At 66.0% G+C, this 13,819-nt stretch overlaps 1 protein-coding gene across 1 annotated transcript; it reads left to right on the forward strand.

Moving 5' to 3' along the window:
* Positions 1 to 1,047: 1,047 nt before the first annotated feature.
* On the forward strand, positions 1,048 to 8,358 carry UBE2Q1 (ubiquitin conjugating enzyme E2 Q1). The gene is made up of 13 exons (XM_013049902.2): positions 1,048 to 1,522; positions 3,665 to 3,769; positions 4,089 to 4,193; positions 4,595 to 4,645; positions 5,903 to 6,043; positions 6,146 to 6,230; positions 6,443 to 6,503; positions 6,598 to 6,688; positions 6,797 to 6,855; positions 6,938 to 6,986; positions 7,076 to 7,171; positions 7,342 to 7,408; positions 7,876 to 8,358. The coding sequence occupies exons 1-13, from the start codon at positions 1,196 to 1,198 to the stop codon at positions 7,905 to 7,907; spliced, it is 1,269 nt and encodes a 422-aa protein (XP_012905356.2). The 5' UTR covers positions 1,048 to 1,195; the 3' UTR covers positions 7,908 to 8,358.
* Positions 8,359 to 13,819: the final 5,461 nt, after the last annotated feature.

Genomic DNA, 13,819 nt, shown 5'->3' on the forward strand with positions numbered 1-13,819 from the left:
CGTCTCCAGACGCCCCGAGCTCCACGTGCCCGCCGCCGCCACCGACCGGGGGACGAGGAGCCCGGGCCGGGGGTCCGCAGCCCGCCCCCGGCAGAGCGCAGCTCCTCTCAGCGCGGGGGGCAGGGGGTGGCCACCCGGCCGGCCGGCGCGCTGCGTGGCGGGCAGAGCTCTCCGGGCCCCGCCGCAGGCCAAGCCCGGGCCCCGGGGCGCAGGAGGCCGGCCGGGCCTCGTGACAGCGCCCCCAGCGAGGGCCAGGGCCACTGCGAGGGGCCGCGGCCGCCGCCCAGGCCCCGCTGCGGTCGCTCAGGCCGGCGGAAGCGCCCCGGCCCCGAGGGAAGCCCACGCGGCCCCCAGGCTCGTCCCCGCCCGCGGGGCTCACGCGGCGGAGGGTCAGCGGCCGAGCACGCCGCGGTCGGCACGGACCGGACCCCGCCCCGGCGTCTCCGCTCAGCCGCCCGCAGTCGCTCGGGGCGGGCGCAGCGCGCACCGCCGGCCCAGAGCCTCCGCGCAGGCGGGGAAACTGAGGCTCAGAGGGCGCGGGACGAGCCCAAGGTCACGCGGCCGGCGGCCAGCGGGGCGGGGACCAGCCTGCAGGCGCCCCCGTGGCCGCCCCCGAGCGGTCGCCCCGCCGGCCGCCGCAGCCGCCACGCGGTCCCCACGGGCGCCGGGAGACCCCCACGCGCGCGCAGGCTCGGGCGGGACGCGCACGCCGGGGCAGGAGGCGGGGTCCGCGCGGGGACGGGGGTGGCGCCTGGGCGCACGCGGCGCCCGGACACGTGACAGGGGAGCGCCGCAGGGCCGACGGGAGCGCGCGCGCACGACGTGCGTAAGCACGCGCCCAGGCCGCGAAAGCGCCGGGCCCGAAGCCCCTAGGTCACGTGCGGAGGGCGGCGGGCGAGCGCCAGGGGGCGGGCGAGAGAGAGAGAGGTCACGTGAGGGGGGCCGGCGCCGCGCGGTCACGTGAGGGGCGGGGCGGGCCGCCGAAGCGGAGGGGGAGGGGCGCGCGGCTTCCGGCGGCTGGGGGCCGGCGAGCGGGGGGGCCCCGTCCCGGAGGCGGCGGCGGCGCCATCTTGGCGAAGGGGGGATCAGGAAGTGCGGACCGCGGCGGCGGCGGCGGCGGCGGCGGCGGCGGCGGAGCCCGAGCGGAGGCCGGAGGCTCCCGGCCCGCCGGCCCCGGAGCGGAGCGGAGCGGAGGATGCAGCAGCCGCAGCCGCAGGGGCAGCAGCAGCCGGGGCCGGGGCAGCAGCTGGGGGGCCAGGGGGCGGCGCCGGGGGCCGGGGGCGGCCCGGGGGGGGGCCCGGGGCCGGGGCCCTGCCTGAGGCGGGAGCTGAAGCTGCTCGAGTCCATCTTCCACCGCGGCCACGAGCGCTTCCGCATTGCCAGCGCCTGCCTGGACGAGCTGAGCTGCGAGTTCCTGCTGGCCGGGGCTGGAGGGGCCGGGGCGGGGGCCGCGCCCGGACCGCATCTGCCCCCGCGGGGGCCGGTGCCCGGGGATCCCGTCCGCATCCACTGCAACATCACGGTGAGGACCCCTCGGCGCGCCCGTGCGGGGCCCCTTGTCCGGGACTCGGGACCGCCCCGCACAGCTTCGTGCTCTGCGAGGACCCGGGAGGCCCAGCCCCCCCCCCACCCCGTCTCGGGGCTCGGCCCGGTCCCCGCGGGCTCCACTTGCTGCCGCCGCTGGAGCTTGGGCCGTGCGCCCGCAGTCGGCCACGGACCCTTGGTGGCGAGGGGCGCCCGACATATGGCGCCTCGACTGGCCCCTTCCGCTCACCCGCATCCCGAGGGTCGTGATCTGGGCCCTGGCGACTTTGCCTTGCCGCCTGCGAAGGCCCCTTTCTTGCCCTGCTGTCATCGCGGGGCTCCAGGCCTCTGCCCTGAGCTCAGCCGCAGGGACCTCCCTGGCCTGGAGGCCCGCACGATTCAGGGATGCCCCCTGGTCGCTCCTACCTTTGACTTAGGCCGTTGCCACCTGTGGGATCCCTGCCCGGGCACCTCTCAGGAGACCCCCTTTGCTCCCCAGATATGACCAAGTAGAGATCCGCAGGTCGTGGACTCTTTTTTTTTTTTCCCCCTTGGTTCCCCTTCTGTTCCAGCGTAACCTCCAACTCTCCTCCTCTTGCCTCAGCTGGTGGCAGATCTGCCACTCCGCTCCTGGGCCCTGGGGTATCTCCAGTTGCCCTGGGTGGTTGCCTTTCCTGGTGATGAGGTGGGAAGACCATCCCCTTGGTTCTGAGCGGTAATGGCCCCTTTTCTCCCCAGTGAACATCAAGCCGTCCTAGGCTTGCTCGTCTAGGAGACACCCTACGTGTCCCCTGCCTGTGCACTCTCAGATGCCCCTGGAGGGGGTCAGCAAGTGATAACCTGGGGAGGTTTTTCACTGCTCCACATGGGTTGATACTGGTTGATCTTATCTGCCGTGGTAGTGTCCTTCCTGCCAGGGGTGCTAGGGAGCCAGGGGGCAGGTGGGCTGACTGCAGCCTGGAGTGGTCTGGGTACCAGGGGGTGTGATTGCAGTTTACGTGGTTCTTCTTTTCTGTCTCTCTCCCTCCATCAAACCAGGTCAAGGTGTATGGCAAGCCTGGGCCTGGGTTGGACGGTGCCCCACCAAAACGCGTGTCCCATTTCTTCCTTCCTCCACTTTTTTTGCACTGAAAAGTTGAGATTGAAGGACTGGTTGAAGACTTGATCATCTTTTTTGTGATCGGTTTTTCTAGCATCAAGAGTTAGCGCCGCGACGGGGCTAAGTCCCCCAGTGGAAAGTGGCTAGGTTTCCCTGATGTGGGTGGAAGCCCCAGGAGCTGACTTCTCTTCCTATATTGGACTTCAGCTTCTGGAGAGTAGGTTTGCCCCCTTCTAGTGGCCAGAGGCCATCGCCTGGCTTTGTGCTTGGAAGGAAGTTCCGTGAGGAGGTTCTCCAGCAGACTCCCCGTGGCCCCTGCAAGGGAGACTCAGCCTGACCTGGGCCTCTGGGTCTGGGCAGAGGGGGAGTCTGGTCAGGCTGCATCTGGCACCGTGGCTCAGGAATGCCGGGAATGCTCGCAGCGTGGGCTTCTTCCAGCCCGCTGTGCGGAGCCCTGCAGCCTGTGCTGGGCGGAGAGGGTGGCACGCTCCCAGGGGAGCATGGGGAGCACCGGCCTTCCAGGGCGGCTGCTGGGGGTGGCCCGGCTGGGGAAGAGTCTTCTTGCTGCTTTCTTCTAGGTTCAGGAGACGCGATCTAGTTTGCGTGTCTCCTTCCCCAGCTAAAGTGAAAGTGATCTGGAACCTTCGCTTTTTTCCACATTAGTGTGGCTGTGATGAGGGGACCCCTTCCTGAACGGACCCTGGGATTTGAGGAGCGGCGGGGCTGGAGGGCTCTGTGTGGGGAGTGGGAGAGCCCGCCTCGGCAGCAGCGCTGTGCACAGGAGACCCCCCCCCAACTGTGGGCAGCGTGGCTGCGCGGTCTCCGAGAAGAGAGAAGAGCCTTCAGGCTTTTTGGAAAGGGCCCCCTCGGGGATGACCTCTGGTCTGGGGTTGGTTGGGAGGGTGTTTCAGTTGGATACCGAACTTCTGTTGGGGGCAGGAGGGGCAGAGGGACGAGGAATGTTCTGGGGAGGAGGCAGGCAAACTGTAGCCCTTCCCAGGGTCTCCCGTCTCGACCACTGTCGCTGCTCTCTCCCCTCAGGAGTCCTACCCTGCTGTGCCCCCCATCTGGTCAGTGGAGTCCGATGACCCGAACTTGGCCGCCGTCTTGGAGAGGCTGGTGGACATCAAGAAAGGGAATACTCTGGTGAGATGCCAGGGTGCCAGGCGGGGGGCTCTTTCTTGCTGGGAGGCCCCTGTTACGGAGGCGCCCTGTGACAGGGAGACGGACCCGGAAAGGGCACACCTGGGGGCAGACTCCTCAGGAAGTGCTCTCTGAAGCTGGAGGGAGAGCCTTGCGCCCAACCCGGCACGGGTCCCATGAAGGCCCCCCACAGCCACCCGCTCCCCAGGATTCAGAGAACTCGGTACTGCGGGGGTGGGGGGACAGTTAGGAGCTCACACGCGCCCTGTGCGGAGCGGGCGGGGACGGGCGTTTGACCCCATCCGCACGGTCGCGACCCCAGCTGCTGCAGCACCTGAAGAGGATCATCTCCGACCTGTGTAAGCTCTACAATCTCCCTCAGCACCCGGACGTGGAGATGCTGGACCAGCCCCTGCCCGCGGAGCAGGTGAGCGGCCCGGGGCGGCCCCGCGGACAGCGCCCCGTGAGCACCCGCGCACGGACGCACACTTGCCCTGGGGCTCTCCTGGCCCTGCCAGACACGTACCGGGTAGTGGCTCTCGGTGCTCTGTCTCCCGGTGAGGCACTAGTGGCCTTGCCCGTCATGCCTACCCATGGGCAGTGTCTTCAGGTTGAGAGGAAGGGGCAGCAGTGGGTAGCCACTGGGGACCCAGGCCCCTCGCTGAGAACCAACAGCATGGCCTCAGTGTAGAAGCGAAAGGAGGGGTTCTTAGCCCCCTGGGCTGTGGCTTCCTTTCTGACCTGGCTGGTGGAGCGGTCGGGGTGTGTGGGCAGGCACCCCAACGCCAGACCCGGGGCTCTGACCGCTCCCCCCCCCCGCCCCCACAGTGCACGCAGGAGGACTTGTCTTCTGAAGATGAAGATGAGGAGATGCCTGAGGTAGGGGCGCCCCTCCCGGGCGGCGGCAATGAGCAGCCCTTGCAGCTGGCCGTCCTGGCACCCACTGTTGACGCGCTGCGGTCTAGACTGGGGAGGACTAAGCACAGACTTGGGACCCAGAGGAGCAGCCAGTGTTGGAGGAAACAGGCCTGCCCCCATCCCCCGCGCCTTTGAGCCACGGGGTCAGCAGGACGGCTTCGGGGCTTTGCCGTGGGGCCCACACGCATCTGTGTCCTGCTGGGGAGCTTCGCCATGTCTCCCTGGGCTGAGGCTTTCTCGCCTATGGGCCGGGACCGCAGCAGCTCCTGCGCAGGCCCCGCTGCTGTGTGTGGGGTGCGCCGCGCAGTGGGCGGCAAGTGTAGAACCCCCTGACCCGGTCTCCGCAGTCACGGGCCGTTGCACAGTGGTCAGCAGCTGAGCTTCGGGGCCTATGGAGCATCGGGTCGTAGCTCCGCTGTCGCCGTGGGCGCCGGGGAGCCTCCCTGGCCGCCGCCCTCTGGTCTGGGCAGGGGGGGCTGACGACCGCGCAGCGGTGTGGGGACGGGGAGAAGTGGCTGAGGACAGCACCCGGCACGCGGTGGGCATTCTGGGGAGGGCGGCCGCTGGGGCGACAACGGGCTGGCGGTCACTACGTCCTGCTGGGTGAGCTGCTCGCTCCGTGGCCTTGGGGGTCACAGCTTCTGCACAGGGCGGGCAGGCAGCCTGTGTGTCTCCCCACCCGGAGCGGGGCGAGGGGCTCATTCCATTGTTGACCTCACCCCTCCCTCGTTACCGTGTCAGCAGCCTGGCCCAGCCCTCTCACCGGCAGGGCGGGCGGGAGACTTCTGCCCGATCTCAGCTGGAGGTGCAGCCCTGAGAACTCCCGGGAGCCCTAGGGACCCAGTGAGATGTGAGCTTCGAGTCACAGTGCCAGGCAGAGTCATTCTAGGACTCATGGAGGAACTGTCGCTGCCAAGGGAGGGTTTGAGGGACAGCTGCAGCAGGTCCTTCTAGGGAACGAGACGGCTGCGTCTCTGCCTGCCTCCCCGGGTCCTTAGTGGTTCTGCCGCCCGAGACCTTCAGATCGAGGAGGGAGTAGGGCTGGGACCCGCTCCAGCCGTGGAGGGTGCGGTGGTCCCCAGCCGGATGGACCCGCTGCTGTTCCGTCTCCCATGGCTCAGGACGCGACGGGACGGGACGGGACAGGGAGAAGGGCGGCCCCTGCACAACTTGTGCCGGTTCTTTTCCTTTCTACCGTCCTGCCCCACGCCGCTCCAGGACACGGAGGACCTGGATCACTATGAGATGAAGGAGGAGGAGCCAGCCGAGGGCAAGAAATCCGAAGATGACGGCATCGGGAAGGAAAACTTGGCCATCCTGGAGAAGATTAAGAAGAACCAGAGGCAAGATTACTTAAACGTACGTGCCTTCCCCGGGAGAGGGGGCTGGGGGGCTGCAGGGTCTGCGCCGGCCCCGTGCGGGCCGTGCGGACGCGTCTCCAGCACGTGCTCTCCCGTGCAGGGCGCGGTGTCCGGCTCGGTGCAGGCCACGGACCGGCTCATGAAGGAGCTCAGGGACATTTACCGCTCACAGAGTTTCAAAGGCGGTGAGTGTGCGTCCCAGGGCCCCCGAGAAGTGCTGGGGTACGCGGGGGCTACGGGAGCTTTTCGGCCCACAAATCTGGCACCTCCGGTCCACGGCTCAGGTCATGTGCGTGTCCGCCTGGGGTGGACCTGGAGCCTCGGACCTCCATTCTGTCGGCCTGGGAGGGGCTGCGTCCAGCCTTTCTGACGACGCGGTGGTCTTCCCCCTTCCCAGGAAACTATGCAGTCGAACTCGTGAATGACAGTCTGTACGACTGGAACGTGAAACTCCTCAAGTGAGTGCGGGCGGGCAGCGGCCTGGGGGGACAGAGCCGTGTCCGGGCTCCCGGGCGGGGCCCAGCGTCTGAGCGCACACTCCTTGCTTCTCAGAGTCGACCAGGACAGCGCTTTGCACAACGATCTCCAGATCCTCAAAGAGAAGGAAGGAGCGGACTTCATTCTCCTCAACTTTTCCTTCAAAGTAAGACTTCCCTTGGCAGCCCCTGCATCGGCCGGGCACCGTCCTCGTCTTGGGCGGGCAGGCCTGGGGGCACGCCGCTCCCTGACAGCGTCTCCCTCTCGCTCGCAGGATAACTTCCCCTTCGACCCGCCGTTTGTCAGGGTTGTGTCTCCCGTTCTTTCCGGAGGGTGAGTGGCTCGGCGGGGGTGCGGGGGCACGAGGTGCAGGGCTGCGGCAGGCTGCAGCCGCCTGACGGACCCTCGTCTGCAGGTACGTTCTGGGCGGAGGTGCCATCTGCATGGAGCTCCTCACCAAACAGGTGAGCCGGGGCCCTGGCTGGGCCGGGCCTGCACCCGCTGGTGCCTCTGAAAAGCCTCCTGACCCGTCCTCTTCCCCCCCCGTCCCCAGGGCTGGAGCAGCGCCTACTCCATCGAGTCCGTGATCATGCAGATCTGTGCCACGCTGGTGAAGGGGAAGGCACGCGTGCAGTTCGGAGCCAACAAGGTGAGGATCCGGGCCGCGGGGCCGCTCACGCAGGCCCGGACCGCGGGGTGAGGCCTCTGGCTGGCGCCCTGCTGAGCGGGCCTGGGAGCCGGGGATGCCGGGGTCCACGGAGCGCCAGGCCAGGGCAGGGGTCTCTGGCCCGCTGCGTTGATGGTGGCCTCCTGTCCTAGTCCCAGTACAGCCTGACGAGAGCACAGCAGTCCTACAAGTCCCTGGTGCAGATCCACGAGAAGAACGGTGAGCCGCGGCCAGGGCCCTGGGTCGTCACCTCTTCCCAGAGAGCAAGAACCCCGTCTTTGGCTCCTGTGCCTTCACTCCCTGCGAGCACTGCGCCCGCCCTGTCCTCCTGAGAGGGGCTGGCTTCCACTCCCTCCGTTCCCAGAGGAGCAGCGCCTGCCCGTCCTTGGCAGGGCTCAGTGCTGCCCTCCGCCCGACCGCCTTTCCAGAAAGCTCGTGTCGCCGTGTCCTCTCACGGCGGGCAGGTTCCCAGTCCCCACGCTGGGAACCCTTGCTGGGATCTTCTCACCCATGACCCTGGAGGTGCCCTCGGGAACAGGGCTGGGGCGGGCAGGTTCCCAGTCCCCACGCTGGGAACCCTTGCTGGGATCTTCTCACCCATGACCCTGGAGGTGCCCTCGGGAACAGGGCTGGGAGGGCAGGCTCGGGCCTACGCGCGGTCACTGTGCCCTGGCTCTTCTCTGCAGGCTGGTACACACCCCCCAAGGAAGATGGCTAAAGCCGGAGAGCGTCCCTCCCTCCTCCCCAGGCGCCACTGGACCAGTTCCCTTTGAATGCTGTATTCGGACCTCGCGCCGCCTCTGTGGTCCCCTCCCTCGTTTTTCCTGGACGTGATAGCTCTGCCCTAACGCAGGACAGCGATGGCTATTCTAAGCGCTAAGGAAAACCGCAGACACAGACCCGTTTCAAGTACTCCAGACTGACTGACAGACCAACGACCACCTGGCTGGAACCCCTGCTCGCAGGCATTCTTCTGAAAGAGACTTTCGAGCCTCCTTCTATTGCTGGAAACTCAGCCGTGCTCCAGACTAGAGCCTCCTTACCTATGCTATGGATTTTTAATTTATTTTCTCTTATTTCATGTACACTGCTTTTTTTGGTTACAGTGTATGACGGATGTGTATGAAAAATGTATCTTTGGGAAAACAATTACAGTTTGTTAATTTGAAGATGCTGGTCTTGACTCCTCTTTCTCTCTCTTCCACCTCCCGCCCCCCCCTCCCCCGCTGTCTGGGCGGTGGGGGAGGGGCAGGGCCCGGCGGCTGGAGGAGAGGCTGCAGTTTGCTGCGGAGGCTTGCCCGGCTCGCCCCCAGGTTCCTCCCGGAGGCCCCCCTGGAGCGACCAGCACTTGTCCCCTCGGAACGCAGAGCCTGCCCGCCGAGCCACGACAGGGCAGGCTGCACGGACGCTTCACGCTCACGGCGACTGTTCCTACTAGTCACAGATGTTTCCAAATTTCTAAGAGAAAGTGAGGATGGAGTCTGGAGAGGCCGCTTCCGAGAATTGCTTCAAAATGAATGGAGGGGTGGGGGGGGGCTCCCTGGCTCCCCGGCTCCCCTGCCTCGGACAGGCCTGCCCTGGCCCAGACTGACGGCTCGGACCTCTCCATCAGGCTCACACAGGAAGATGGGCAGAACTCTGAAGCAGGTTGTCTGGCCTGGAGAATTGGGGGTTCTTTGAAGCTGCTGGCCTGAGGTGGGTCCTGCTGGGAAGGTTCGCTCCAGGGGGCTCATTCCAGGCCCCTGGGGCCTCACCCTGGTTCTGGGAACTGCTGGTCAGGGGAAGGGGGGGTGGGGAGGCTGTGCGGTGCTGTGTGGACCTGTGGGGGACACTGCCTGCCACCCAGCCCGTGAGCCTGCCCCTGGGCTGTCCGCCTGTGGGCTGGGGGCTGGGCCGAGCGAGGCCGGTGTAGGCTGGCGTGGGGGAGCCCGGGCTGAGGACCACGGGCCTGTGGGACACCAACACTGTCCTGCTTTGTCGGAGACCCTGGCCATTCCCCTCCCACTCCTGTTCCCTTGGGGACCGTAAGTGTCGCTGCTTCGGGCGCAGGGAGAGGCTGCCAGCTCTGCCCCGTGCTGCTCCTGCTCTGCCCACACCACCTGCCACAGGTGCTAATGCCCATGGAGGCCGAGATCAAGAGGGGCCCCGGGGAAACACTCCGTAGAGCTGGAATCTGGGTCTTGAGGCCTCTGTGGCTTTGTTCTGAACTTTCACCAGCCCTGGCTGGGATGTAGTTGGTGTTTTTAGTAATGTGTACTGTGAGCTGTTCTCTGTACAATGTATTTTGTAATGTATTTTCTCATCTACCAAAGGATGAAACAAATAAAATTATTTAAATAGTTTGGCTCTGATATAATTTTTTTTTTACATTTATTTATTTAACTTATCACACCCAATGAGGGGCTCGAGCTCACGACCCCAAGACCCGGAGTCACACCCTCCACGGACAGAGCCAGCCGGCCGCCCCCGACAACAACTGAAGGACCGGGGGGTCCGCGTCCACTGGCGCGAAGGGAGGCGCCCGCTCCCGGGAGCAGAGCACCGAGCAGGAGAGAACCCTCCACCTTTCCCATCAGACTTAACACTCCCCTCCATGACGACCCGCACGAGGGATTGTAACGATGCTCCTAAGCACAAGAAGCTTCGAAACACCCTGAATCAATGTTCTCTGCATGTGCCCCGGGTCGCCGTGTGACCCCTCAAGGCGGGGTTCGCAGCGGGCAGCAGCCTCTGACCCACCACAGCGGGTCCGCAGGAGGGGCTGCGAGGGCGGCTACACAGGAGTGACACCCCAACCCCTGAAACCTGCCATTGTTCATTCCGTAAGGTGACAGCTTGGTGCAAGGCTCCGGATTCTCGCCTGGAAAGCCAGGAAAAGCAAACGTGGGCCCCTCCGTTTTCCGGAATCTCAGGGCAACTTCTCGTCGTGCTCCGGGGGCGCCCAGAAGAGACGTGGGGAGGACCCACAAGCTACCTCTGGCTCCGACCTCATGGAAGCTTCCTGGGTGTGGCACGGGCGCTCAGGCTGAGCCGGGAACCTGAGACGCTGGGAGACCAGCCCTGAGAGGTGAGCTGGGGGTCAAGGCCAAATGGGAGTCAAAGCAATCCCGGCACTGGTGGCCTTCTCACCTCAAGGCCTCAAGAGCACAGTGTGCTTAAGGACAAGGGACACAATGTGATGGAGAAGGGGCGTGCTGACCGTCAAGACGTGTGACTTGAAGAGAGAGTCTCCGTGGGAAGGAAGCCCCGCCCCCGCACCCCCCATGACCTCAGCTTGTCTCTCGGGGGACCTCCAGGTCAAGGTGTGCCCTTGGGCCCAGGTGACCTGCCCCAGAGCGCCCAGGGCCGGAGGGACCGACAACCTTAGATACGGGCAGTTACCTCCAAGGTCCAAATACCAGGATGCGTGGGGTGACCCAGCGGGAACTCCAAGTGTCTGCCCGGCACAGCAGGAAGGCTGGGTGGCTCCAGGTGAGGCCGCGGGGGAGAGGGGGGCAGCGGTGAACCCCGCAAGTCTGTGCCTGTCGTGGCGGGCCCCGGGGGCAGGGGGGGGCTGACCCCAGATGTGGGCGTGGGAGGGGAGGGCAGGAAGAGCCGATCCAAGGAGGCCTCACTCTTGCGCCTGCCCTCCTGGCAGGGATCTGGGACTGCACACCGCCTGTGGGGCCTTCTGGGGCCCCGGCTTGTGCTCACTTACTCGGTGCTGAGCGCCCCTGCTGGAGGGCCCGAGGCTGGAAAGCAGAGAGGCCGGGAGCGAGCTGTTCCTCTGTGCGGGGAACGGGGCCAGGTGCCCTGCTCCGAGGCCTTCCCTTGCTCGGGCCCCCAACGTGGGGCCGCTTGAATGCACGGAACCGGCCCCACAGAGTCGGCCCTCAGGCCCGTCCCCAGCTGTAAGCTCCTGTCACTTTTCTGAACCTCGATGTCCTCCTCCCTGAGGGGGGAAATTGTCAGTCTGCCTGACCTCTCAGAGCCCCCTCAACCTCCACACCAGAGCTGAGAGCCCCTGGCCTGCGGCAGGCACCCCGGCCCCTCGGCCTGTCTGGGAGCTGCTGTTCAGGACCTGGGGCTCCTCCATGCGCCTCCCGCCCCAAGCAGTCAGGTGCCTGGCCAGAGCTCCTGGGCCCTGGCCGCAGCCGGGCACTCCCCGTGCTAGGCCGCGGGGCCCTCTGCATGCAGTGACCCAAGATGACCTCTGGGGGGCACCCTGCTGCCGAGGCCCTGGCCCTCCCCTCGGTGCTTTGGGGAGGGGCCTTTCCCTGTTCCTGCGTGCCCTCCCCCTGCCCTCCTAGCTCCGCGCACTCTCTCAACCCTTCCCACCCCACCGAACCCCAGACAAAAGGCGGAGCAGAGGAGAGGCTGCGCCCTCTCAAGGACGTGAAAACGCCCCGTGGTTTCCAGATCCTAGTTTTCTTCCATAACGGATTCCTTTCCCAGGGAAACTGAGCAAAACTCAACGTACGTGACAGGAAAGTGGCGGAGCTCTGGCCAAAGGCGGGGCGGGGGGGGGGGGCTGTGCTCCCCGCTCTGTACCACAGACCGCAGACTTCGGGCAGCACCTGAGGCCCCGGGGCACAAAGCAAATGTGCAAGGGGCAGCTCCAAAAACTGGGAGAAGGGGAGACACTGAGAGGCACCCTGAGGCCTCTGCTGCCCCCTGCTGTCCCCTGCTGTCCACTCTGCTGTCCCCTGCTGCCCCCTGCTGTCCACTATGCTGTCCCCTGGCTGTCCTGCCAGGCTGAAGCCCATCAAGTCTCAGAAGGGTGGAGGTTCACTCCCTTTCTCCAGCACAATAGGTTGAGTCGGGGGTGGGGGGGGTGTTGGCTCAGAAGTCGTCCATCCAGCCTGCACAGGAACCGCGCAGGGAGGGGAGCCCACCGACCAAAGTCGCTGAGAATGACCACAGGCACCCACCCGGTCCAGTACCCAGCACCGGAGGGAGGAGAGGACCGTGCCGCCCCCGGGGTGGGCAGAGCACCCTCTACTGGACAGCCGGAAGGCAGGGCCTGGCGGAGCAGCTTCTCCCTTCTGGAGCACTAAGCGGCAGGATCTTGAGAGCGTTCGCTGCCGAGAACGCAGAGTTGGAGGAGCAAGCAGAGAGGAGCAGCTGAGTCCAGGCTGCACGCCCAGGCCTGCCCCTGTCCCAGGCCGGCCATCATCCCCCAGACGGCACCCTGCCGCAGGCTCGCCCAGGTAGGGCTACACGGTGCTCCTGGGGCCCCGTGCAGAGTCTGCGGGGACCACAAAGGCCACGGGCCTCACCCTCTGCGCCACGTCCCGTGTCCATCCGTCTCTGGAGGCCGCCCAGAGCTGGTGCTGCAGATCTGCCCCACGGATCTGAGCCAAGGCCACAGCCGGGGACTGGCCTCTGTTGTCACCAGACTCACCCAGGAAGGCCCCATGAGAAGACCCCGAGCCCATGCTTCGGTGGTCTGATAGCCCAGAAGAAGGGGGTCTGGAGGACAATGCTGGACACAAGCAGCCCCACCTCCCCGCCAACACCACAGGTGGTGACCAGCTCAGGGTTCGGAAGCATCAGGAGCAGCGCAAGGAAGGAGCCTCTGGGGGAGAGCAGGCAACGGAGAGGGGGTCGAGCGCAGCAGGACAGTCACTGGGAGCAGGAGGGCCAGGCCCCAGCCCCAGCAGATAGAGGGACAAGGGCCCTTGGTGACTGCCATGCTGGGGGCACAGGGCCAGGAGGGTGGGAAGGGGCGCGCCGGGCAGAAACGAGACACAGGGGGACTCTGAGCCGGCCACCGTGACCTGTGGGCTTCCGAAGGATGCGGGTGTGCATGTTGCGTGACCCAGGACACAGGTCTCAGCCCCAGTCACTGCCCCCAGGGCTAACACCAGCCAAATCTCCCCTGCGGCTCTGCTGCGGGGGCGTCCCAGACCAGCCCTGGGCAGAACAGGGAACAGACGGGTTAAGTCTCCGTGAGTCCCAGCCTCACAGCCAGGGTCTGACCAAGGACTTCCGGAACACTCCCTGCCCCACTTGCCAAGGACTGAGCCACCTGTGCTGTGGCCTTTGTCCCGCTGTCCTGGCTGCACCTCTTGAGAACCTCATCCACAGGAACCAGCAGAAGGCTGTCCTCCACATCACGGGCTCCCCGAAGTCACGGGAGCGTTAGGAGTGAGCCTGTGTGCAAGCTGGAGAGCAGACGCTGGAGTCCAGGAGGCTCCTGGGCCACCGCGTGACCGCCGCACCCCTGCCCCCGCCAGGCCCCAGCCCCACCCTCAGCGGTAGGAGAGCGCAGGTGGTGAAACTGGTCCTTCCGTCCGGCAGCCTACAGACCCCACTGCGTGCAGACGCTTGGCCGGGTGGGTTTTCTGTAATGGAGAAAGCCTCCTAGAGCACAGACCCGTCCTACACGGAGGGGTCAACGTGGCACCAGCTGGACGCGTGCTGGGCTAGGGAGAGCAGGAGCCGGGAAGACGTGTCCTGGGAACAAGGGTCGGCTCAGAATCTCACCTGTGGTCTGGGGAGTCCTTGACCCAAAGCTTTCTCCAAAACCTAGAGCAAGAAAACGCATTGCTCGCCACCATGGTGTTTCGTTGGTTTGTACGGGGACTCACTCCGAGGAGCTCTGGAGATGGCACCGGCAGCCCCTCCGCGGGACTAGGGCTGAGCTCC

This window comes from Mustela putorius, unplaced genomic scaffold (assembly GCF_011764305.1).
Source record: "Mustela putorius furo isolate JIRA1106 unplaced genomic scaffold, ASM1176430v1.1 tig00000997_pilon_pilon_pilon, whole genome shotgun sequence".
Lineage (NCBI taxonomy): Eukaryota > Metazoa > Chordata > Mammalia > Carnivora > Mustelidae > Mustela > Mustela putorius.

Excerpts from the sequence above, each read along its gene's own strand:
- UBE2Q1 (XM_013049902.2), top strand. The coding sequence starts at position 1,196 with ATGCAGCAGCCGCAGCCGCAGGGGCAGCAGCAGCCGGGGCCGGGGCAG. Across the intron at positions 4,646-5,902 it reads AAGATGAGGAGATGCCTGAG|GACACGGAGGACCTGGATCA; the intron begins GTAGGGGCGCCC and ends ACGCCGCTCCAG. Across the intron at positions 7,172-7,341 it reads TGCAGTTCGGAGCCAACAAG|TCCCAGTACAGCCTGACGAG; the intron begins GTGAGGATCCGG and ends CTCCTGTCCTAG.